Consider the following 26,489-nt stretch of genomic DNA (forward strand, 5'->3'; position numbering starts at 1 on the left):
TGGTCTAGAGGGGAGTACTATAAAAATGTAATTCTAAAAAATTACACAAATTACCCTAGAGTGAACAAAAAATTATGAAATAGTATTTTAGTAAATATCCCAGTGAAATTTTAGGCCCTAGAGCCATTGCCTGGCCTTTTCTCTTTTGCAGCCGACCGCTGTCCTCCGTACCTACCCCCGGGTCCCGGGTCCTACACTTCCGGTGAGCCTCCCAGGGCGTCGGAGCGGAAGCGGCGGCGGCGGCTTCGGCGGCTTCGGCGGCTGTGAGCTGAGAGGGTCGGCGGGCTCCCATCCTAACGTTCTCTGGGTGAAGCGGCATCTGCCAGGCTGAGGTGTCCACCATGGTGAGTGTGGCCTGTCAGGGTCTGGGAGCTGGGGCTGGGGCCTGGAGCCAGGGGCCGAGGCCGGGCCCGGCGGGGCGGACAGAAACGGCCACGGAGATGCCGAGTCACCCCCGCCGGGCGAGTGCCGGACCCTTGACCACGATCGGCCTCAGCTTATCTCCGGTAGTCCTGGGCATGGTTCGAATTTCCTCTCAGTTGGACTTGAACTCCTTCAGGGTGAAAACTCTTCTACGTTTGTGTCCACTCACGGGTCTCATATAAGTGCTATCTATACAGGTGACAGGTTTCCATTCCACCAAATTAATTGAAAGGTTGTTTGGGCGTGAGGAGCAGAGTCAGCCCCCCTAGGGAGAATGCTTGGGAACCATTCCGGTGGGCCGGAACACTCAGCCCTTGAGCCAGTTCCTCAAGCGCAGTACCTCTTGGTCTTGGCTGGGTTGTAATGATCCCTTCAGCTATGTAAGTGATTCAGTGGATAACAACAGTAGTAGCTAATTTTTGCCGGCGCTTTTTCTCTTAAACTTCTTTCAACACCCACAGTCCCTTATTACACCTTATCCCATTTAATCCCTACTATGCCCTTGGAGACAAGGACGATTAGTATGATTTTAACCATGAAAAAAACAAGGTTTAAAGAAGTAGGTAGTTTACTGGTAGTCAAAGAAGCGGGTAGTGGAAATTTGAGGCCAAGTCTGTCTGGATGTAATGCTGAGTCTCATTACCTTTGTACAGCATTGCCTCAGTGTCATTTGCTTATTTTAGCAAAAATAATGACTACTAGGTTTTGTCCCAAGTATTCATTGTTGAATCATGTTTCCATTCTCAAGTTCATCCTCATCCACTTAAAGACCCTGAATACCTGATAGGTCTAGGCAGTATACTAGACATTGGGATTATGAAGGAAAGTAGGACTTGGGGTAGGGAGCAGCAGAGAGGGGCAGAAGGTCAGGTTCATGGGTGGATTGAAGGCAGATTGTTAAGGGTGTTAAATACTTTGTGGGGATTTTCTGACTTAATGAGGAACAAAAGCAAAGAGAAAAAATGCCTTGGATGGGGTGGTGTAGTGAAAGCCTCAGGGAAGCCCCACTCCACTGCTCTACCTTCACATGTGCTATGCTTCTGGCCAAGTCTTTGTTGAACAGAGTTCTGCTTAAAGGAAGGAGAGACAAAGGTTTGAAAACTACTATGCTAAAGCCCCAGGGATTGAAGAGCCATTTGAGATTTTAAGCAGTAACTTGCTGTGTTTGCATTTTAAGAAGACTGCAGATTCATCTTGCTAATTTTGATTTTGGAATTGCTAGTAAACTACCTAATCAGGCTTTGTCTCTACTTGATGTGTATTTGGAATCAAGTCAAGAAATATTTGTCTATTGTGAAATATTTTTTAAAACTTGTAAAAACCACATAAATTTACCATCTTAACTGTTTTAAAGCATAGATTCTGTAGTGTTAAGTATATTCACATTGTCGTGTATTGGATCTCCAGAAGTTTTTCATCTTGCAAAACTGAAACTCTACCCATTAAACAACAATTCCCCCTATTTCTCCTCACTTACCCCCTGGCAACCAACATTTTAATTCTTGTGTCTATGAATTTGATGGCTCTAGAGACCTCCTATAAGTGAAATCATATAACATTTGTCTTTTTGTGACTGGCTTATTTCACTTGAGCATAGAGTCCTCAAGGTTCATCCACGTTGTAGTATGTGATAAAGTTTTCTCCCTTTTAAAGGCTGAATCATATTCTATTATATGGGTGTACTACATTTTGTTTATCCATTCATCTGTTGATGGACACTTGGATTGTTTCTATCCCTTAGCTATTATGAATAATGTCGCTATGAGCATGCGAACATCATACAAATATCTTTTCAAGACCCTGCCTTCAATTCTTTTGGGTTTATGCCCTATAGTGCAATTTTATATTTGGTTGGGGGGACTCATGGCGATTGCAATACTTTGAGAAGACTCCAAATTGCTGTGTAAAATGTTTTCTAAGCCTCACCATAGTCCACAAGTTAAGAGCTGGGATATTAACTTTGGTGGCACAATATCTTGGCTCTACTTATTAGCAGGAGGGACTACCATGGCATAACACCATGAGAGCACATTGGAGGGGCATCAGTCCAAACCCTGGGCAAAGCAGGGAAGGTTCCTGGAACCAGGAAAGGATGGTCATGGAAGCCAGGGGAAAGGGATGGGGTGCAAACGCTGGGTGCCTGCTCTTCCTGTTGTCTGGAATGCCATTCCCTGTTTTTTACCTGGCTCCCTCCTGGCACTCAAGTCTTTGCAGAGTCCCTTCCTGACCACCCATTTAAAATAGCATTCTCAGGAGCTCTTTCCCTTACCCCGTCTTGTCCTTAGAGCATTTATCAGTATCAGACGTGGAAACATTTTCTCTTACTTGATTCCCTTGTCTTGAATGTCAGCTCCTCCAGGGGCAGATGTTGTACCTGTTTTGTTAGTGAGCAAACATCATTAGAGTGTTTTGCTAGTGCTTAGTTCAGAGCCTGGCAGATAGTGGGCACTCAATAGATGTTTTGGCAGAGGCATCTAGGTGGCTCAGTCGGTTCAGCATCTGACTTCAGTTCAGGTCATGCATGATCTCACGGTTTGTGAGTTCGAGCCCACATTGGGTGAGCTCAAGCCCTGCTCCAGGATCTGCACTCTCTCCCTCTCTCTCTCTGCACCTTGGGGGATTCTGTCTGTGTGTCTCTCTCTCTCGCTCTCTACCCCTTGCTCACTCGGGCACTCAGATAGATAGATTTCTTTTTTTTTTTTTTTTTAATTTTTTTTTCAACGTTTTTATTTATTTTTGGGACAGAGAGAGACAGAGCATGAACGGGGGAGGGGCAGAGAGAGAGGGAGACACAGAATCGGAAACAGCCTCCAGGCTCCGAGCCATCAGCCCAGAGCCTGACGTGGGGCTCGAACTCACGGACCGCGAGATCGTGACCTGGCTGAAGTCGGACGCTTAACCGACTGCGCCACCCAGGCGCCCCGATAGATTTCTTTAAATTAACAAGAAGAGGGCAAGTGTTTCTGTTGGAGAAACCAGGTGTGGCCGGTATAGGAGATTGTAAGGGCTGTCGGTAGCCAGTCCCTGAGGTGTATGTGAGATCTGGCCTGGATCCTTGGGGAGCGGAGGCATGGGAGACTGAAAGAAGTTAATGACAGGCTTGACGTGGCCAATCATATATTTTAGTAAGATTTAGTAAGAAAGCAGTAGACTCTAGATTGGAGGGATGATCCTGGGCATGGCAGAATGTGTAGAAACAGATTTGAGATTCACTGTGCCACCGGGAAGTGCTTCAGGCAGACTGCTCTGGTCCATCAGGATTGCCCTGCATCTTGCCCTTTATACAGGTGCAGCAGCATCAACTACCCTGACCTGTTTGGGCTTTTGACGTGAAGAGATGTACCTTTGTTCTGTTCTAACTCCAGTCTCTCTTTCCTTCCTTGTAGTTCTCCTTCAACATGTTTGACCACCCTATTCCCCGGGTCTTCCAGAACCGCTTCTCCACGCAGTACCGCTGCTTCTCCGTGTCCATGCTCGCAGGGCCTAATGACAGGTCAGATGTGGAGAAAGGAGGGAAGAGTATGTGCTCGTTTTTATTTTGAATAGTAACCTTTCCTGCCCTCAGCCTACAGTGCTTGCAGTCTTCAGGAGCCCTTGTTTTGCATGTGTAACCAGAAGCTAGTTACAGTGAGAGTCTTGCTTGCCCCAGACTTCCTAAGGGGGGCCTGGGGTGGAAGGGAGAGTTCTAATTATGATTAGATTTATGGCTAATAGCTATCTGGTTCCCGCAATAAATTACAGCAAGGAAAATTCCTTATGAACGATTATTATGAAATTCTGGCTACTTTACAAGTATCGTGTAGTATGTTTTAAAGATATGACAGCAACTAAATTTTGGCTTTTGTGCTGCCTTTTTAATTTTTACTTTCTTAATGTTTCTTAAATGTTCTTTCCACAGTAATTATGCCGCCCTCAGCCCTCGATCAACTCAGTAAGTATTTTCTCCATGACCTGGGAACTGAGGTCATTTAAATATGGACATCAGAAACTTGCACACATGTTCTTCAGTATGTCCAGACATAGGCAACCTTCATTGTGTCTGGATGGGAAGTGTCCCTGGAGGTTGCATACTGGGCTGGACTGCTGGGCCCACGGATGGATGCCTGGTGAGGTGATGGCCGATGGCGGCCAGCTGTCCAGTTGGGGGCCAGTGAGTACTCAGCTCTAGATTTCTCCCCTATGAAGGAGGCTCTCTACTCTCCTGACACCGACTGCCCCCACCTCCACACACACACACTTTATCCAGATCCCATCAGGACAAGGAAAGTTTGAACACAGTGCTTTTCACCCTGCGGAGGCAGCTGACTCTGTTGGCTGGGTTCACTAGGTTTTTCCCTAAAGGAGGCTGTCAGCTCCCAAGAGAATGCTGTGCATAGGCTTCTCACCTCCTCCCCAAACATGTTTCTTCAGTTCCAGGCCCAAATTTCTAGCCCTGTCTGCCCCACTGCATCGACAGCGCGTTATCTTCTGCCCTAGAACCTGCCGCTCTCATCAGGTTCTGTCTCTTATAGCAGGAGCCAGAAAGTCCCAAGGGTTGTGAGAGTGGCCACACTTCCTCTTTCCTCAACCTCTCATCCCCTGAGAACAACCCATGGAGACACCTCATGCCCCTGACTACAGGCACAGTCACTGCTTTTTGAGATTCAGTGGTGTTTCTGGTGTGAATTCCTCCCATCCGAGGGAGGACAGTGGAGGTCACCAAAGCACAGGTCCACACTTGGTATCTGCTACATGTGGGACAGCACTGTAGAGAAGGGGTGCAGCCTGGCCTGGCTATAGACTAGTGACTTGGCCTCTGAACTTCAGTGTTCTCATCTTTAAACAGGGACACACGGCACCTGTCCATCAGAGCTGCTATGTGGCAGGAGTGCCTCCTCTAGATGGTGCCCTGTGGCGTGTGTATAAACAGCCCAAACCCATGTGACGCCAGTCAGAAAACAGGAGGTGGCCTTTAGCCAGCATCGCTTAACCAATGCCAGCAGTGGCAGTGGCCACACACAGCAGAGGCCTTGAATTCTGGCATTTGCTTAGCCAGTGGGTAGATAGAGCACCCTGGGGTTCATAGCCCTCAGGCTGTCATCATAGAGGAGGGAACAAGGCCCCCCCAGAGAGTCTGCCCTTCTATTTGAGCTGACCCAGGAGCTGAGTGCCAGGAGTGACCTTTGGTACAAGTGTCTAAGAAGTGACTTGGATTGGGACAGTAGAGTTTAGATCAGTGTTCAGATCTTTTAAGTCTTGGAAGAAATTTTGTCTAAATGAAATCTTACAGGGAGTCTTAATTTATAAAAGTGTCACTACTCAATTTGGAGGAGGTGAGGAAGTGCAGAGGGCTCAGAGTCTCAAGGCACTTCTCTAAATCAGGAAATGCACTTTGAAAACTACTAGACTGAGGAACACAGGGGTTTCCTCCAACGACAAGAATCTTGGATCCCTGGCTACAGCCTGATCTACTTCACCCTGACTGACCATGGTTCTGCTTCACAACTCCACAGCTGAGAGGTGCCCTGGGGACAGAGGGCCTGGCCTCTGGGCCCTTGGCCATTGTACTCCAGCATCCAAGGCACCCTTGGTGATTGGTTGGGGGGGGGGGGTACCCACACCCACTGCTGCCACTTCTGAAGGCTCTTCTCCCTCATCTGTGGCTTCCTGCCCAAGCTTCTTACTTGATCTGCATCACCAGAATCCTAGGCAGAGTCTGCCATACCTCCTGGTGCTGAATGGAACTTTTGTTGCCATGTTTAAACCGACAGGCCGAAGTGGGCTTTAGCGGTTAAGCCAGGTCAACCTGGGCCAGCAGCCTGGGTTGAATCCCAGCATGGTCACTCCTGGGCTGTGTGATCCTGGGCTTCTTGCTGACCGGGCATGTTAGTTCCCCATAGATGAAAAGGATAATGATTGTCCCTACCTCACTGTTCTGGGAAGAGTAAGCAAGAGCCTGGCACATGGCAAACACTGTTGCTTGTCACTGCATCAGTCTGTTGCAGAGCCCTCCGCCAAGTCCCCAACTCTTGGGTTCTCCTGCTTCACATTGCCTGCACCTCCTACACTTCTGAGTCAGCCTGCCAATGGTCCTGTTTGCCTGCCTCTGGCCATCCATGGGGCCTCAATTTGGGACCACTAGAGTGAGGGGACGGACGGACTGTGTGGTGACCTTGCAGAGAGCCACATTGCTGAATGCTTCCACCCTGCATAGTGTCTGGCCCATCCTTTCTCCTCCTGACCACATTCACACCCTGTCCAGGTGCCCCAGCCTCACCCAATTGCCAGCCATTCCCAAACTGGCTGGGTTTCATGCCTTTGTTCAGGCTGCTTCCTCTCTGGCATTCCCTCCCTGGCTGGCCTGCCCATGACTCTCACAGAGCACTGCAACATCTAGGTGTACATGTTTATTTCTTTTCCACCCTTTTTTTTTTTTTAATATATGAAATTTATTGTCAAATTGGTTTCCATACAACGCCCAGTGCTCATCCCAAAAGATGCCCTCTTCAATACCCATCACCTAACCTCCCCTCCCTCCCACCCCCCCAATCAACCCTCAGTTTGTTCTCAGTTTTGTTTTTTTTTTTTTAATTTTTTTTTTTAACGTTTTATTTATTTTTGAGACAGAGAGAGACAGAGCATGAACGGGGGAGGGACAGAGAGAGAGGGAGACACAGAATTGGAAGCAGGCTCCAGGCTCTGAGCCATCAGCTCAGAGCCCGTCGCAGGGCTCGAACTCACGGACCGCGAGATTGTGACCTGAGCTGAAGTCGGACGCTTAACTGACTGAGCCACCAAGGCGCCCCTGTTCTCAGTTTTTTGTGTTTTTTTTTTAATTTTTTTTTTTTTTTTTTTTTTTGAGACAGAGAGAGACAGAGCATGAACGGGGGAGGGTCAGAGAGAGGGAGACACAGAATCTGAAACAGGCTCCAGACTCTGAGCTGTCAGCACAGAGCCCGACGTGGGGCTCGAACTCACGGACCACGAGATCATGACCTGAGCCGAAGTCGGCCGCTTAACCGACTGAGCCACCCAGACGCGCCCCCTGTTCTCAGTTTTTAAGAGTCTCTTATGCTTTGGCTCTCTCCCACTCTAACCTCTTTTTTTTTTTTTTTTTTTTCCTTTCCCTCCCCCATGTGTTTCTGTTAAGTTTCTCAGGATCCATATAAGAGTGAAAACATATGGTATCTGTCTTTCTCTGTATGGCTTATTTCACTTAGCATCACACTCTCCAGTTCCATCCACGTTGCTACAAAGGGCCATATTTCATTCTTTCTCATTGCCACATAGTACTCCATTGTGTATATAAACCACAATTTCTTTATCCATTTATCAGTTGATGGACATATAGGCTCTTTTCCACCCTTCTAACTAGAAACCCTTGCAGGCATGGATTTTGTCCAGCACATGGGTGGCAATGAAATTATTTATGAATAAATGAGTTAACGTATCACTTTTTAAAATTGGGGTTTCAGAAAACTTCAAGTGTGAGCCGGCACTGTGTACCTGGGTCACCAAACATTCCTGAGCTCTGGGCCAAGTGATATGTCAGGGGAGCATGGGGTCTACTGGGTGGGTAGGCACCCAGGGGCCTAAGCACCATGTGGGTTTGAGTGCCTGCTCTGGGGAGCACCCAGGGAGGCTGATTTTCAGAGGAGCGCATTCAGAGAATAGAACTCCCTCACCGAAGCTCTGCCTCAGCCTCTTTCTCCTCTTTAGGCCGACTCAACATTACCTACCCCATGCTGTTCAAACTGACCAACAAGAACTCAGACCGCATGACGCACTGTGGTGTGCTGGAGTTTGTGGCCGACGAGGGCATCTGCTACCTCCCACACTGGGTGAGTGGGACTGTGCCAGTCTCTGAGAGTCTGAGAGTCTCAGGTTGGGGCTTTGAAGTAGGGAGGGCCCCCAGCACGTGGGAGAGCCTCGCCCCTGGAACAATGACATGGCTAATAGAGAAGGGTTTCGGAACAAGGTTCTGCATGCTGGGGGGTGACCTTTCTTTGACAGTAGACCAACTGGTAGCCTAGAAACCACAGCCACCTGTTTACCTGCCATTTCCTAGGCAAGGCTTTTGCGAAAATAATGAAGCAGGAGTATTTTTGAAGTGGTCTGTGTACAGAATTTTAGGTTTCTATTTTGATTTATTTTTTTAATGTTCATTTATTTTAAGAGCACAAGCGGAGGAGGAACAGAGAGGGGGAGAGAGAGAGAGAGACAGAGAGAGACAGAGAGAGACAGAGAGAGAGAATCCCAAGCAGACTCTGCACTGTCAGCACAAAACCCAATGCAAGGCTGGAACTCAAAAACCATGCATGATCTGAGCTGAAATCAAGAGTTGGATGTTTAACTGACTGAGCCACTAGGGCACCCCTGGAATTTTAGGTTTTTATACATTTGCTCCCCAAGTCTAATTTCTCCCCCAGTTTTGTCACATCATCGTGTGTGTGTTTAGATATTTGTCTGTAACTGAGTCTTTCCAAAGTGTATCACTTCCTTGCCATAAAAACAAAGTCTCTTTTTTGCACTCAAACTTTCTCTTGAGCCTGGGTCCTTCCTTAATGGTAGGCCCGGCCAGCCTCTTCCCCACGGGATCCCTGCACTCCCATCACACCTGCTTCCTGGTCCCTCCTGTGTTGTTTCCCAGCCTCTGTCCCAAAGGAGCTCTTACTCACGCCTCAAAGCCCAGACTCAATTTGCTTCCTTGCTCAGTTGCCCTTCCCAACACTTGCCACTTGGTACCTTATTGTCCTGTAGGTCTGCAGGTGCCCCTCCTGGGCAGGAGGACTTGTCCCACTCATCGGATAGAGTGATGTGGGTGGCTGAAGTGTTGCACACTGACAACTTCTCAGGGCCACTCTGGATCCTCAGAGCTACTCTGGGACCCATGTGTAGAGGTAAAAGAGGAGGTGGTAACACTGGGGTACACCGTACCTCCAAAGTTCTCTCTCCAACCCACAGACTTGGTGGCCCCTTGTCCAATCTCCCAGGACGCTTTGGACCAGAAAACTAATTGGATCCTTTTTGCCAGGAAATATCATATTCCCTGGGAAGCTTCTTTAGATAGCATAGACCTGCCTCTTCCTGGGCTGGCCTTCCAGCTCTTGGCCAGAGCAGATGATTGCCTAGGCGTTTCCAGTTGCTGCTGCAGAGCTGGCCTAAGGATCTTTTGACCCTCAGCGGTACGTGAGCAGGTGCTTTCTGTTAGGTGCTCTGTCCCACCCAGAGCTCCCAGGCCTCTTCAGGACAAGTCAGCCTGGAGCAGATGCTGGCCTTTCTTCTAGCACCTGAGGCCTCATCTGCTGGCCTAGATCGAGATCTCCGCCCAGGACCACTGGGAGTGCGTGGAAGCCTGCTGCCTTGTGCCTGTCCTACTATGTGTACTACATTTGTTGGAGCGACCACACCAGCCTGAAGAGTGTCCTTCAATGAGAGTGTGTCAGGACCTCTACAGGCCCACAGGGCCCTGCTCACCCTCTAGCTTCACTCATGACCTCTGCCCTCCTTGGCCCTGGCCTACCTCCCTCTTACCTGTATCTTGTCCTTGGACTGTTAGAGTTACCTCCTAACCGCCTCTGTGAGCCACAGTGCTGGTCCGTCAGTGCCGCCTGGGTGAAGTGTTCTTGAAGGGATGTGATGCCTGGGACTGGCTCCAGGGCAGCCCAGTGTGGGATGGGGTCAGGGAGTGGGGTGTTGAATGAGGAGCCGAGGTTAGCTGTGACCTGTTGAACCCAGGGATGGGTGTGTAAAGGCTCACTCATACGGTTCTCACTGCGCTTTTTTTTTTTAAGGTTTTTTTTGTTTTTTGGGGTTTGTTTGGTTTTGGTTTTTGGCTTTTTTTTTTTTTTTTTTTTTAAAGCTACACCCAACATGGGGCTCAAACTAAACCTCCAGATCAAAAGTTGCATGCCCTACTGACTGAGCCAGCCAGGTGCCCCTGGTTCTCTCTGAGCCTGTGTGGCTCAGTCGGTTGAATGTCCAACTTCGGTTCAGGTCATGATCTCGTGGTCTGTGAGTTCAAGCCTGGCATTGGGCTCTGTGTTGACAGCTCAGAGCCTGGAGTCTGTTTCAGATTCTGTGTCTCCCTCTCTCTCTTTGCCCCTCTCTTGCTCGTGCTGTCTCTCTTGCTCTCAAAAATAAGTAAAACATAAAAAAAAAAATTGTTTTTTAAATAAATAAAATTAAAAAAAAAAGAAAGTTTAAAATAAAAAAGCAAAAAACCACTCCCAAGACATGCAGGGTTCCTCATTCCTGGCCCACCCTCCTTGTCTCAGACCCTTGAGTGTCAGCCTTATGGTCTCTTGACTTCCTGCACACCAGGTACTCAGAAGCCTTTGTTCATATCTTTCTGCCTTGTTCCTCACCCAGCACCCACCACACAGGGTGGTTTCATAGAAGTATGAAGTTATCTTGTCAGTTTTATGTGGCCCCCTGTAGCAGACACTCTGGGGACTTGTCACCACCCTGCGCCTGTCTCAGCTATATGGCCATTCCATGTGAGGTAAGCCCACGTGGTGCCATCATTATCCTACTCCCTTTGCAGCCGTGTTTGCCCCAAGGCCTTGTAAGTTGTGTGTGAGACAACTCAAAGGTATGGAGGGGTGAGCTTCCCTGGGGAAACACTGTCCCTAGGAGACCTGGAGCTAGTGGCCTTTCCTTCTAGGGGACCATCTTTTCTTAGAGGCTGACGGAGACACATTGCTGGCTGCAGGCACCTAGGTAGTACCCCAAGTCCTCCTTCTTTTCACGCCTTTGACTCACTTGCTGGTTGGCTTTACCTTCTTTCCTAACATCAAATCGCAATTAAATTACATGTCCCCAAGTCCTCATCTCCGGCTCCTCTTCCAGGGACCCAAGGAAGAGCCATCAGAATGCCAGACTTTGGCCTGCTGAGTGTGTGGCTAGATGATGCTCATGCTGGCCACTTGATTTCCAGGAGCCTCATGTAGCTTTCTTCTTCTTTTAGATGATGCAGAATTTGCTGTTGGAAGAAGGGGGCTTGGTCCAGGTGGAGAGTGTCAACCTTCAAGTAGCCACGTACTCCAAATTCCAGCCTCAGAGCCCTGACTTCCTGGACATCACCAACCCCAAAGCAGTGTATCCTTTTGAGATAGGGTTCTTCTGGACAAGGGAGGGGTGTGCTGGCAGTCTGTAAAAAGCGAGCTCTTTGTTGAGCATGTGCCTACTTTAGGGACCACACATTTGTTTCTGATTGGAGTTGTGGTTTGAGAATAATGGTGTTTAGCCAGCATGTCCACCCTGGCCTGGACCTGGGCTTGGGCCTGGACAAGCACACGCGGCACTCTCTGGGCCTCTTCTGGACAGTCTCCAGACACTTCCTTGAGAGCAAAGTGGAACCCTTCCTCCAGGTAGACTGGGGCACCTGGCACAAAGCTCAGTGTATTTGGTGGAAGGAGGCTGGCTGGTTTGCCTCTAAGGCCCAAACCCTCACGGGCCCCTCGTGCCCCACCTCAACCATGAATGCTACTCAGCCTCACCTTTTACCCAGGGTTAATGCTTTTCACTCCAAACCATTGGGGAGCAGTGACACAGTACATTTTTCTGTAAGCAAGAGAAAAGAAAAGGTTTTAGGTTTTAGTGGTTTTTGATAATTCTCTGAATGTGAGCCAGACATGGGTGTTGATAATTTAAGAAACAACTGGTGTGGGCAAGGAGCATGCTGTGTGTGGTCTGTGGTCTAGACCTCTAGATTGGAGGCCCTGGCTTGCTTGTTGAGATCTTGTTATAGGGCAACCACTCCACTATCTGTTTTTAAAAGGCTCGATAAAACACAGTTGAACAATACAGACAGGTAGGTAGTTTAAAAAAAAAAACAAAAAAGTACTGCTTCTACCCTCCCTACTTGCACACTGTCCCCAACCCCAACCCAGGAGCAAGCTGATGTCGGCTACATCCTGGACGTGTGGGCTGTGAGTCTCTTGCTGACTATGTCTGGACCAGCCTATTGAGTTCCCTATGACTTGGTCCTGGACATGGTGTGGGCTTGGGGAGCTGTGCTCGCCACACTCATTGTTGGAGGCTTCCCGTTTTACAGGCAGGGTGACATACTGTGACATGTCTGCTCACCTGATGCCTCAGAGCACTGCCTTGAAGGTGCTTGTCTGGTGATCAGTGCCCAGGAGTGTCTGCCTCGATGACCACGCCCCCTTTTGATCTTCTCTGGATTTTCATGTGTGTTGCAGTGCAGACTTTCCAGATTGTTTTCAGAGGCTGTTTCTATCCGCATGGTTAACTTGTTAGTTCATGGAGAAAGAGTGTCAGTTTCGTCAGCGGAGAGGCAGTCTGGTGCTCCTGGGTCTGGCTGACAGGCAGGATAAAGGCGCTCTTAGTAAAGGCAGACTCAGCACAGAGCCAAGAAGGTTGGGCACATAGAGCTGTGATGCAGAAACCCAGTGGGCTGGCTCTGACAGCTGGGCTGGAGCTAAGGGAAGGGCACCCCAACAGCATGGCATTTTATGCAAGGGAGCGAAGACAGTGTACACAGAATGCCCTTTCACAAAGCTGTTCTCATCTTGAAAGGCTGTCTGACCAAGAGAAGGGATCCTGGACAGGCTGAGTCTTCTCCCCTCAAGTCAGACTCTTGAGAGCCTTGCCTGGTATGCCATGTCACAGTGCTAGGTTCTGGAGGAGTGTCGTATGTTTGCCCATTCTATTTAAAGTAATTCTCTGAATTGACAAGGATGATATGGTTAAAGTATTCCGTGTGATTAGGTATAACTCCCTTGCCTGGGCATTTGGGTTATTCAGTTTTAGAGAAATTATTATTATTTGCAATTATAAAAAGGGTTTACAGGTTCCCTTTCCCTCTTTAATTTTTATTTTTTTAGTTTTTATTTTAGAACATACTGCCCTAAAGTTGGGTTACCACCCAAAAGATAGAAGAACAAGTGTCAGAACATCTTTGATTTTTGATGAACTTTTGAGGGGGCCTATTTATGATTCATTCAGTCTTTTTTTCTTCCATGCTCCCATAGGATTTTTAAGATCAACTTGTTGAGTGTAATTTACATACAATAAAACGCCCAGTTTGGTCAGTTGACAAACATGAACACTCATGTACCCAGAACACTTCCATCTTCCCAAAAGGTCTGCTGTGCCCTTGCCTGCCCCTCCTCACCTGATATCCAGCTCTAGGAACCTCCCTGCTGCTTCCCACCCCTCAGAGAGCTGCCTTTTTTGAGGGAACACTTTGTGGCAGGTTCTTTCCCTCAGCAGTGTTGGTAAAATTCATCCATCTAATGAGTTCACCCTCTCTTATTGCTGAGTAATATCTCACTGTATCAAAGCTGTGTGTTTTAGCACCAGCCCAGTATATGCCTGTCTGGTATACTTTATGACAGTGATCATCTAAACCTTTATAGAACTGGTTTCAGATTTAAGGTGCCCATCTTGCCATGTTGCCTTAACAGTGTGTGTCTGCAGATTAGAAAACGCATTAAGAAATTTTGCCTGCCTGACCACAGGGGATGTGATTGCCATCAACTACAATGAGAAGGTGAGTGTCTCAACCACGGGGCCAATAGGGCCCAGAGCCAAGGTCAGCGTAGGTCACACCTGAAGACTTGCAGTGTCCATTCTGATGTTTGAATGGGGGGTGGGGGGAGGGATCTTTCTTTCTTTCTTTTTTTAAAAATATTTTTATTTATTTTTGAGAGAGAGAGATGGCACAAGCGGGGCAGGGGCAGAGAGGGAGGGAGACACAGAATCCAAAGCAGGTTCCAGGCTCTTAGCTGTCAGCACAGATCCTGACCCGGGGCTCAAACCCATGAGTCATGAGATCATGGCCTGAGCTGAAGTCAGTTGCTTAACCGACTGAGCCATCCATGGGTCCCCATTTTTTTTTAAGTTTATTTATTTATTTTGAGACAGAGAGTATGTGGAGCATATACACACGAATGGGGGAGGGGTTGAGTGGGAGAGAGAGAATCCCAAGCAGGCTTCCTGCTGTCAGGCTGTCAGCACAGAATGAATGGAGGTTCTTTTTAGGCAGGGTATGCATGGCTTTTATCAGGATTGCTACCTACTCTTTGCTTTTTAAAATCCTCATGCGTTCATGTTTAAACCCCTATAGTAATTCATTCAGCAGCTCTGTTTTGAGGATTGATTGCATTTACAGGTGAATGAGCTTAACATTATTAATCATAGTCTATATCCCATGGGGCCGAGGGTACTGATTGTGCCTCCATTAGAACCTCTCCACTGCACCTATGATCTGAGCTAATCCCTTTGCTGGTCTGTGGGGACACAGAAACAAAGTAGCCTGGGTCCTTGTCCTTGTGATTCCCTCCCTTGGACGGGCCCTCAAGGAGCTGGCCCTGCAGGGTGCTCCAAGCGCTCTGGGGCACAGGGGAAGCAGAACCTGGCTTTGCCTGGGGACATTGTCACCTGACACCCAAGCAGAGACAAGAAAAGCAGATATACACCCTTAAGGAAATCAGTATTGGCATTTTCAGATGCAAACATAAAGTACTTATGTGTAAAATGTTCAAAGATATTTTTAAAAACAGAATCATAAAATTTAGCAATCAATAAGACTACCAAAAATAACCAGGAGGGTTTGAAAAACAAAGAGTTAAATAACAGCTGACAAAGAATTAATGAAATGAAAGCTAAATCTGGAGAAATGCCTTAGAATTCTACACGGAGGGGCACCTGGGAGGCTCAGTCATCCGATTCTTGGTTTCGGCTCAGGTCATGATCTCATGGTTTGTGAGTTCGAGCCCCACACTGATAGTGTGGAACCTGCTTGGGATTCTCTCTCTCTGCCTCTCCCCTGCTCACTCTCTCTGTCTCTCTCTGTCTCTCTCTCTCTCAAAAATAAATAAGATTTAAAAAAATTTCTACACAAGAGATCATGGCAATGAGCATAGGGGAGACTGAATTATTGGGTACACTGAGAGAGTCACACACACTATGAAAATCCCAGCAGGAGAGAATGATGGAGCCACAATATTGTGAAGAGATAATAAATGAAATTGTTTTAGAACTGGCTTTCAGCCCAAAGTAACAGGGAGTATAGTATATATCAAACAGGGTGAGTTGCATATACCAAATAAGCAGAGAGAAGTTACTTAGAAAAGAACGGTAAATAGTAAGCCTTTGAACAGCAACTGTTACAGCCAAAAATAGCAGAATACAGTTTGCCCTTGAAGAATATGGGGTTAGGGTCACCAAACCCACAAATAACTTTTCAGTCCCCAAAATTTAACTACTAATAGCCTACTGTTGGCTGGAAGCCTTACCAAGAACATAAACAGTCGATTAACACATATAGTTCATGTTATATATATCGTGGAGCTGGACAAAAGAAAATGTTGTTAAAAGAGTCACAAGGAGGGGTGCCTGGGTGGCTCAGTTGGTTGAGCATCTGATTTTGGCTCAGGTCATGATCTCATGGTTCACGAGTTCCAGCCCCTATTCAGGCTCTGTGTTGACAGCTTGGAGCCTGGAACCTACTTCAGATTCTATGTGTCTCTCCCTCTGCCCCTCCCACGCTCACACTCTGTGTGTGTCTCTCTCTCCCCAAAATAATAAATAAACATGAAAAAAATTTAAAAAAAGAAGTCACAAGGAAGAGAATATACATTTAAGGTATTGTACTGTAAAACTGCATGTAAGTGGACCAGTGGCAGTTCAAACCCATGTTGTTCAAGGAGTAACTGTATCTTCAGAGGCTGACAGAAAGTAACTGTCACCAAAATCTTTAAAGAATGCAGGCAAAATCAAAATATTTTCAGATAAACCAAATCCCAGAGAGTTTATTTACTAATGGAACTTCAAAAGCATGTGCTTCAGGAATAAGCATTCTCCTAGAAGGAAAGACCAGCATGCCAGAAGGAATGGTGAACAAATAAACTAGCAAATATGAAGTAAATCTTGGTAAATGTCGCCACATAAAGCAGTAATAACGTTGGAGAGCCTCGAGCAAGAACATCTAAAATATTAGAAAAGAATAAGCCTGAAGAGTTGTTCAGAGTGAAAGTGTCTGCAACCCAAGAAAAAGTTCAATCAGTAAAACTAACTGGGAACTCCACATACATGTTGAACGTTTAAGAATAATACAAAACACTAGAAATTGTCACGGAAGTATAGGAAGTATACCTCACGCAATATATTCTAGCATTTCTATGGTGCTCCTTCTAAGATTTTTCTTTCCCAGCTCTGGTTGCAACATAGTTGGTATTATGGTCCACTAATTCCTTGTGACCTGCAGTTTGAAAGCAGTACTGTAGCAAAATGAGAACATGTTCCTCCGGAGACAGGGGTGCATGTACAGATTTCATAGCAGTTTTGGTAGTAGTGTGGTGCTGGCAAACCCATTGGAGTCAGCCCAGATTTTGACTGGAGAAATTGCGTTACATCCGTACAGTAGCATGCATTCATTTCTGTTCATCTTTTTTTTTTCTCCCAATTTTTTTAACGTTTATTTTTGAGAGAGACAGAGTTTGAGTGGGAGAGGGGCAGAGAGAGAGGGAGATGCAGAATCTGAAGCAGGCTCCAGGCTCTGAGCTAGCAGCACAGAGCCTGATGTGGGGCTTGAACTCATGAACCATTGAGATGATGATCTGAGCCCAAGTTGGCCACTTAACTGACTGATCCACTGTGGTGCCCCTGTTCATTTTCTATTAAATAATGAGGAAACTTTTAAAAACAGACTGGGCACACGAAGCCTTCTCACTTTACTTTGGGGACCCTCCCCCTAATCTTGAGGCTTTTGTTTAATGGTGGGACTCTCCAGACTGTTCTTTGTAAAAGCAAGACATACTCAGGTAAACAGAAAACCAGAAACGATGCATGAAAAAGCAGATTCTGCCACTTTTTGTTCTTACCCTTCTGAATGTTTGTTTGTTTGTTTTTTGTTCATGTTTATTTATTATTGAGAGCCAGAGAGAGACAGAGCATGAGCAGGGGAGGGGCAGAGAGAGGGGGAGACACAGAATCTGAAGCAGGCTCCAGGCTCTGAGCCGTCAGCACAGAGCCCAACACAAGGCTTGAACCCACAAACTGCGAAATCATGACCTGAACCGAAGTCAGACGCCCAACTGACTGAGCCACCCAGGCACCCCGCTTCTGGATGTTTTGATACACATTTTTGACACACTTGAGATCATCTTGGACATACAGCAATATGACTTTTTTTTTAACTTCTCCCATTGACTGCATGGTATTCTGCTGGCGACTATAATTTCCATATATGTGAACAAATATTATTCATTTGGCCAATTTATTGGTAGGTATTTTGAGAATGCACTATTATTAGCAATGTTGGAGTGAACATTCTCAGAATTTTCTCTTTGGGTATTTAGCTAATTATTTGCTTAGAATAAATTCCTAGAAGTGAACTTCCTGGGATAAAGGTTGCGTCTTTTGCAATTTGATGCATAACTACCTTGTCTGATTTGAACCGCTTATGGGCATCAGAGCAGCCTTCCCCCACAAAGGCAGCCCCCTTGTCATAGCAAGAAGTGCATCTGGGGGAGGGGGTCATGGAGGTGAATGATGTGTCTGCGAGCCTAGTAGGGAGCCACAGTAACATGAATGATGACAGCCCCCAATGCTGCCACGAACTGTGAAACTGATTTTTGGTTTTTTCCTACAGATTTATGAACTGCGGGTGATGGAGACCAAGCCTGACAAAGCCGTGTCCATCATTGAGTGTGACATGAACGTGAGTACCTTTGCTGCTTACAAGTGCGCTTGGGGTGAAGGAAGATGGGCAGTTGATGGCCCCTGCAGGCCAGTTCCCCTCGAGGGTGTCATGTAGCCCCTGGGACTGTTTGGGTGAAAGAGGAGGAAGATGATACCAGAACATTATAAGGAGGCTGCTGACCTTATGATCCTTCTTAGACCAAGAGAACTGGCAGAGTTGTAGCCAGTTCTGAGATGGCTGCACCCACCAGCATCTTAGACATGCTAAAGAAGGAATATTCTTTTTTTTTTTAAATGTTTATTTTTGAGAGAGTGTGAGCAGGGGAGGGGCAGAGAGAGGAGGAGACAGAAGATCCGAAGTGGGCTCTGTACTGATGGCAGAGAACCCAGTGTGCAGCTTGAATTCATGAACTGTGAGATCATGACCTGAGCCCAAGTCGGATGCTTAACTGCACTGAGCCACCCAAGTGCCCCTAAAGAGTGAATATTCTTAAAAGCTGAGGAAACTTGGGGCACCTGAGTGGCTCAGTCAGTTAAACATCTGACTCTTGATTTCAGCTCAGGTCGTGATCTCACAGCTTCATGGGTTCGGGCCCCACGTCAGGCTCTGCACTGTCGGCAGTGTGGAGCCTGCTTGGGATTCTCTCTGCCCCTGCCCCACTTGCACTGTCTTTGTCTCTCTCAAAATAAATAAATACACTTAAAAAATAAAAAGCTAAGAAAACTTAGCTCCTGTGTAGGAAGCAACTACTGGTACACACAACAGCCTAGTAGATCTCCAGGGAATGCTGCCGAGCAAGAGGGGCCAATCCCAAAAGGTTATATTCTGACATATGTTATATGTCCCATGTGTATTACATTCTTGAAACTGGCAAGACTTTAGACTTGGAATACAGAGTAATGGTTCCCAGGAGTTAGGAGAGAAAGCCAGGAGAGAGGCGGGTGTGGTTGTAACAGGACAACTCAAGGGGTCCCTGTGATGTTGGAACAGTCCAGTATCTCAGCTGTGGGGATGGAGACATTGCCCTACACTTGTGATAAAATTGTGAGGCCTTAACATGCACACACCAGTGAGCCAATATAAAACTGGAAAATCTGAACAGGAAGGTGGGATCATGTCACTGTTGCTATCCTGGTGGTGATACTATATGCAATTTTTCTAAAACACTACCATTGGGAAAACTGGGCAAAGCATACAGGGCAACTTTCTGTAGCATTTTTTACAGCCACATGTGAACCGACAGTTGTCTCCATTAAACTAGAAAAGCTAAGGAAGCCTAAGTGTCTCCACATCCCAAAACTACTTTTCTGACACCACAGGTAGACTTCGATGCCCCACTGGGTTACAAGGAGCCTGAAAGACAAGTCCAGCATGAGGAGTCTGCTGTAAGTTGTTTCACCAACATCCCTCCCCAGCTCCAGCACTGTTTGCCCTCTTAGGTAATGGGACTTTTGTGGGAGGGCATCCTGGGTTTGTCCTGACAGCTGATTCTCGTTTGGCCTATGCCGGTGCTGACATGGCCACGTGCCCTGCTCCCGTGGAACAGTGTGTCCCAGCTGTTGGGGTGCAGGGTTGGCAGTAGCAATGAGAGGCCCAAGAGAAAAGCTGGGGTATCCCTGCTGAGAGGCTTATTGCATGATTTCTGTCCCTATCAGGAAGGCGAAGCTGACCACAGCGGCTATGCTGGAGAGCTGGGCTTCCGTGTGAGTACCAGGCCACACATTTAACTTTCTGTATGCCCACTGTGCCATCTGGGGACCTCCGTAGGGACTGGGGCTCTGGGCATCCGTGTACACACATATCTGGCACTTTATCGGTTACGTGGCACTTTACATCCATTTTCTCCTGGAATCCTCCTAACAGTTCTACAAGGCAGATCCAATTTTTCTTCTTCTTTTTGAAGATTTCTAACTTACCAAAAAGTTAAAATAGGACACACGTATTCTTCTCTTAGATTGACCAGACATGACGACATTTGCTCTATCCCTAATAACATGGCCTCTGTGAAAGGAAGTTGCAGTGCGACCTCCCAGCGCTGCCGCCAGCCAGCCTTCCTGGGAAGAGGTAGAGATGGCTGGTGTGCTGGCACCAGGGTGCTGGGAGGCAGCAGAGGAGATGGACTAGAAAGTAGAGCTGTGGGGCATTGCAACAGAGGCCTTAGCCCACCCCACCCCTGGGGCCCTGAGCTGGGTGGCCCTGCAGAAGCTAGGGCCAGACCTTTCAACCTGTCATTAGCTATTGGCTGCCCCCGTAGAGTGGCTGTGTTTGGGCCAGGAGGCTCCTTTCATCTCACTGTAATCTTCTGAGGAGCTGGGCGGAGAGTTCTCGGCTGTCCATACTCCAGCAGCTGGGGAGTGAGGGCTTCAGTTCTTAAGGGATCTGGACAGCCCACCTCCAACACACATCCCTGCAGCGATCTCTGGGCAAAGGGCATGTGTATGCTCACTAGCTCTTGCGCACTTTCTTGCTCACCTGTCTAGGCCTTTTCCGGCTCTGGAAATAGACTGGATGGGAAGAAGAAAGGTGTAGAGCCCAGTCCCTCCCCAATCAAGCCTGGAGACATTAAAAGGTGGGTCTGTTCTGACTCTGCTCCCGCCTGATGCTTTGTCATCCTACAGGGAGGCTCTGTGCCAGATTCCTGGGGTGGGGCCACCTCACTGGAGCTCTAGAGACCAAGCCTGGACCAAGGAGGCTGGCAGTATTTATGGATGACCCCTGCCTGTTCTCCTCAGTGGGCTGGAGCACCACCAGAGCCACTGTTTCTGGAGGGGTGGGGAGGGGGACAGTGGGTATTGGTGCCCTTCCTCAACTGCCAAGCCTCTCCCACAGCCTCCATTGGTGCTTCCAGTTCTGCCTCCACCTGTTCCCAAGTAGTACCTGATCAGCTTGCTTTCCTGTTTCAGGTCATTCCACTACCTGTTTAGTAATCTCCCTGTTTTCCTATTTTGTGACTTCAAATAATTCAAGTCACATTATGTCAACTTCCCTCAAACAGGAGGCAGGAACTCCCTTACTTAATGTGTTTCTGTTTAGGGGCCCAGAGACTCTTAGAGCAGTTTCCCTGCTCTGGTGGCCTTCATGGAGGTGGCAGGGATATGTCATGTGTGTTAGAGCAGAAGGAGAATGCTGGCAGTGTTTTTACCCAGTCTCTTAAGAGAGCTTAAAGAATTCAGTGTGAATGTAGCCCTTGCAGGCTCTATGAGGCTAGAGGACAGAGATGATGAGGCCCCCAAGCCTCCAGGTGACCCCTCCCTGCAGGCCAGGCCCCAGGTCTACAGGCCTCTTCCCCAGTTGCCTTCAGGTTACTTCAGGAAGGATGCTGGGGAGCACCAGAGGGCTGGCCCAAGGCCAGAGTGGGTACAGCAGTGTACCCCAGAATGAGAGTTGTCGGGAGGACACTTGTATCTTCTGCTTGCCTTCCTCTTGATTGTCAAGAATGAATTTTAGGGGTGCCTAGGTGGCTCGGTCAGTTGAGTGTCCGGCTCTTGATTTTGGCTCAGATCATGATCTCATGGGTTGTGAGATCGAGCCCTATGCCGGGCTCTGCGCTGACAATGCAGGGCCTGCTTAGGATTCTCTCTCTCCCTCTCTCTCTGCCCTTCCCCTGCTTATGTGCATGCTCGTTTTCTCTCTCTCTCTCTCTCTCTCTCTCTCTCTCAAAATAAATAAATAAACTTTAAAAAAAACAAGGTATTTTAATGTGGGGTATCTGGTTGGCTCAGTCGGGTAATTGTATGAGTCTTGGTTTGGGCTCAGGTCATGATCTCATGGTTTGTTAGTTTGAGCCCCATGTTAGATTCTGTATGGACAGTATGGAGCTTGCTTGGGATTCTCTCTCCCTCTCTACCCTTGCCCCGCTTGTGTGTGTGTGCTCTCTTTCTTCCACACCCCCCTCTCAAAAAATAAACATTAAAAAAAAATGAATTTTAATGCTTTTTTCTCTTGAAACTAACACTTCTTCTCCTTGCTCTCCTTCACAGGGGAATTCCCAATTATGAATTTAAACTTGGTAAGATCACTTTCATCAGAAATTCACGTCCACTGGTCAAAAAGGTTGAAGAGGTGAGTTTATTTTACTGGTAATGAGAAGTTTTATTTGTTAATGATGACTGGAGAGTTCTTTCCATTCTGAATAAGGATGTTTCTGTCATATTTTTCCCCATGCCTAGGGCCCTCCTCTCCCTGGCAGCCTGATTGTCCCGTTGAGACCATGTGGGGAGTGTGTAGGCCACAGCTCTGGTGTCACCTGGCAGTGGTGATCGACACAATACCAGCTCACAGAGCCTTGACCAAGTGCCATAGTTAACTATTTAATCCCCAGCCCCGTCCCTTGAGGTGGCTGCCGTGATTGTCTGCATTTTTACACATGTGAGCCTGAAGATGTGTGGAGGTGAGGGCACCTAGGGTTCAGGGACAATTCGTGTTATTTCTAGAACACCAGCACTTCAGACCCACCACTCTCCTGGTTCCTTTTCCCTAAGGCTCAGTGTCTTGGGGATCTAGAGTAGGCTAGAGGGCAGATGTTCTGTGAGCCCACTCAGGATCCTGGCTGCAGGGCCATCACCAGCCCCTTGGCCACTGAACTCTTCCCCTCTTCCTGTGGGGTGGTTGGGGATAGAGACCATACACCGTTTACACACTTCCTACCCCTTTGCATCCCGCCCTGGTCTTAATGTTCCTTGAATTAACACGGTGTTGGGAAACTTCCAGGCTCAAAGGAACCAGTGTGGTTCCCCAATGAGACCTTACCCTCTGATTCCTCCTTGAGTGCCTTTCCAAGCCTTTGCCAGCTACATGCTGGGGCTTGCTGCCTCCAGCTTGGAGGCCTCAGCAGGGCCGTCCTCCAGGCTGACTTGTGACCTGACTGCTGGAGATACAGGAAAGGGAGGGCGGGGCACAGCTGGAGCTGTTTAATCCATAAGTACTGGAGAAGAAATGTGTGGCTGATGATGGGATTGAAGGCACATGCTTAGCGCTACCCCATCCTGAACCCTCAGGAAAGCTGTGGCACAAGGTAATAAGGTAATAAAGACATTGGCAAGAAGAGGAGGCAGCTGCTACAAAACTTTGAAAGCCCCAGAACAGAAGGGGTAACTGACTTCACAGGCCATGGAAGCCACATTCTGAGCTGACTGTGGGGAAAGCCAAGAGGCAGATTGGTGTAGAGAGTAGACCTCTGAAAGGCACCTCTGGCAATGGGGGACAAAGATGGAATGTGTGTCACAAAGAACCGAACCACAGCACCTCCTCTCCCCAACCCCCCGCCACTATCCCCTTAACCTGCTGGGGATGTACCTGCCTGACCCCAGGAGAAAACTGGAGGCTCGTCTTCTGGAAGAGGCATCACGACAGGTCCCGAGGCTGGGGCCATCAGTACAGTGGATAGGACTGAACTAAAAGAGCAAATGAGTAACAGTTTGCATCCTGAATGTTGTCACCCTTGATATCCTTCCCTTGCTTGGCTCACACACTGGCTGCCAGACTTGCTTATTGCAGTTGGAGGAGCTTTTCTGGACAGTCTGATGAACCCTGAGGAATGTGCCAGCCAGCTCACCCCAGAGTGAAGACTGTAGTCAGGAAGTTTCTGCTGCTACCCTCTAAATCAGAAGAGTTCTGAAAAGAGATTAGAGAAACTAAAGGGGCAGGAACCATCAGGGAAGTAATGTCCCCAGACTAAAGGGCACAGAGTTTACAGATTGGAGGGCCCCCTGAGCATCCAACACTGTGAATGAAAATAGCCCCCTATTGAGGCAAAGAAGAGATCCTAAAACTTTCAGAAGGCAGAAAGTGGCTGTACTACAGATTAAGAATGGCATCATTTTAGCAGGACACAGGAAGCTAGGAGATCTTGGAGCAGTGTCTTCAAAATTCTGAGAGGGAACTTTTCTAAAAAGTTCTGTACCCAACTCTCACAGGCTGAACTATATTCCCCCAAGTCCTGTGTTGAAGCTCTAACACCCAGCACCTCAGAATATGACTGTATTTGGAGATAAAGGCTTTTACGGAGGTGATTAAGTTAAAATGAGGCCATTAGGGTGGCCCCCCAACCCAGTCTGACTGGTGACCTTGTAAGAAGAGGAAAGTTAGATGTACAGAGGGAAGACCATGCGTGTGAGGACATTGCAAAAAGACAGACATCTGTAAGCTAAGGAGCAAGCCCTCAGAAGAAACCGAACCTGTCAACACTTTGATCGTGGACTTCCAGTCTCCAGAACCATGAGAAAATAACTATCTGTTGTTTAAGCCACCCAGGCTGTGATATTTTGTTATGGCAGCCCCAGCAATCTAACACCAACCAAACCTATCAGGGAAACATGAGAGTAGAAAAGGCTAATTTCAGATATGTAGGATCTCACAAAAAGGTATTCCTCAAACACCCTTTCTCAGGAAGCATCTGGAGGATGTACCCTACTAAAATGAAGGAATAAAGTAGAAATAAGAAAGCCTTAGGTCCAGGAAATAGGGAGCCCTGAAGACATTCGTAGCACCAAGAAGATGGCCAGTCCAGGTAGGGCAGCTTAAAGGCCCCATGAGATGCACCTGCAAACAGACAAAAACATCGGGATGCCTGCTGTGATTGAATGTGTGCAGAAGAGAGAAGCCAGACACAGGAACAGCAGGACAAGACAGAAGGCTCTGCAGAAAAGGAAGGCTGATTGGTTTAGCTGTGACTCAACTTGACATGGTTGCCACCACACCAGTACACTCCTGCATGGAGGTCAGGAGGGGCAAGTGCAGGCAGGGGCACGTACTATGGAGTGTGAAATCCTCTTGCACAGATAACGCCTCCAAGTGACTAGCAAATACAAGCTGATGAAAAGATACCTGCTGTTTTCAGGAGTTCAGAAAAAAACAAGCCCTCTTTCTTTTGGTGGGGAAATAGCTTGATTGAATGTTTCTGAGGGCTGGTTAGTGACCATAATATTAAAAGCATTAAAAATAAAAATAACACACAGTCCTTTTATGGAAGAATAATACTTCTAAAAAAAAAAAAAAATCAAGAGTTGAGTACAAACACAGTAAGCTGCTCACCACAACTGTTTACAATACCGCAAACCTGGTAGTAACATCCAGTGGTGGAAGACTGCCTCTCCCACATGATGGAATTCTCTGTAGCCTATACGAGAAAAGAAATTCATTGACTTGAGACTCGGGAAGTATAATAGGTCATATATAGTCATATATAATAAAGTGGCTGGAAATATTTTTGGGTGGTGAAATTACAGATGATTCTTCTTTTGGGGTGTATTTTATATTTTTTACATTTTTCCATTTTGAAAATGTGATTCTTCTGCAAAAGGATGTACATTCAACCTGAGAATAAAGGCTGTGGTAGAGGCATAGCTGTGATTCTGTGGTTTTGTTTCTCAATTCAGTAGACTATGATTTGTGTTTCCACTTCAAAGATATTTCTTATTATGTATAATGTGGAAGTGAGGAAAATGGGTGGCTGGCACATGAGTCAACAGAATAAAGCATTTATTCTAAGCCTCCAAGGAGTTTCTGAAAATAGTATTTTATCTTCACACTTAGGATGAAGCTGGAGGCAGATTCGTCGCTTTCTCTGGAGAAGGACAGTCGTTGCGTAAAAAGGGAAGAAAGCCATAAGTTGGGACTGTTGGCTGATTGGAAAATAAAATAATCAATTGCAACATAATGGCTTTTAGTTACTGGCTCTGATGGGATTAGACTGTTGCAGAGGATGCTGTCACTTTGTGTTTTGTTTAGAGTTACCTAAGAATTACTGAGTCTGACCTGGAAGTGGAACAGTCAGACTTGGTGGTTGATTTTGGGAAGGAGAAAGCTCACTCTGAGATCCCATAGGCAAGCCTCCTCCTTGCCCCTTCTTGTTTTCAGCCCTTGGGGGTGCTCCCACTGCCTTAGCCAAAGCAGAGTTCCCCAATTCCTGATAAAAACCAATGGAGGGGATTGGGTTGCTCTAACTTGAGGTGTTGTTTCTCTTTTTTCACTTAATCCTCTCTTTTCCCAGGTTGATAGCTTAGAACATTGCCTTTGGCCTAGAAAAAATGGCTAGATATGTGCTCTATAAATAGTGGTTATCCCATTACTCTGGCTGCAATTTAAGTATATGAGGAAGGGTGTTTCTATTTTTATTTTACATAGTGATTTTTTTTTTTCAAAAGAACCATCAGAAGGTGGATTCCTGATCTGAATACATTTCCACTTGTATTTTGATTTCATATGGAAATATGAGTGAATAAACCTAAATGAATCTGTTCTACAGTAAAACAACTTCATGATGAAGCACAAATACGAATTAGAATAAATAAGTGCTAAAGGTACATTCCTCTTTCTCCTTCCCTACCTCCCACTCCCAGTTTTAATGTATTAAATTATCCACGGTTCTGCTGGCCTATCTTTTTTATTAATATTAATTTGGTCTCAGATCACT

General features: G+C 47.0%; 1 protein-coding gene across 2 annotated transcripts; it reads left to right on the forward strand.

Moving 5' to 3' along the window:
- Positions 1–211: 211 nt before the first annotated feature.
- On the forward strand, positions 212–25,733 carry UFD1 (ubiquitin recognition factor in ER associated degradation 1). Of its 2 annotated transcripts, none has more exons than XM_019435619.2 (12): positions 212–344; positions 3,810–3,942; positions 4,322–4,354; positions 8,122–8,243; positions 11,372–11,502; positions 13,849–13,921; positions 18,026–18,094; positions 19,396–19,461; positions 19,732–19,779; positions 20,557–20,645; positions 22,057–22,138; positions 25,610–25,733. In XM_019435619.2, the coding sequence occupies exons 1-12, from the start codon at positions 342–344 to the stop codon at positions 25,682–25,684; spliced, it is 924 nt and encodes a 307-aa protein (XP_019291164.1). In that variant the 5' UTR covers positions 212–341; the 3' UTR covers positions 25,685–25,733. The 2 variants fall into 2 exon arrangements, with proteins under 2 accessions (XP_019291164.1, XP_053758243.1); XM_053902268.1 differs by lacking the exon at positions 25,610–25,733 and adding an exon at positions 22,246–25,417.
- Positions 25,734–26,489: the final 756 nt, after the last annotated feature.

Source organism: Panthera pardus, unplaced genomic scaffold (genome assembly GCF_024362965.1).
Source record: "Panthera pardus isolate Hobbes unplaced genomic scaffold, ASM2436296v1 HiC_scaffold_15, whole genome shotgun sequence".
Lineage (NCBI taxonomy): Eukaryota > Metazoa > Chordata > Mammalia > Carnivora > Felidae > Panthera > Panthera pardus.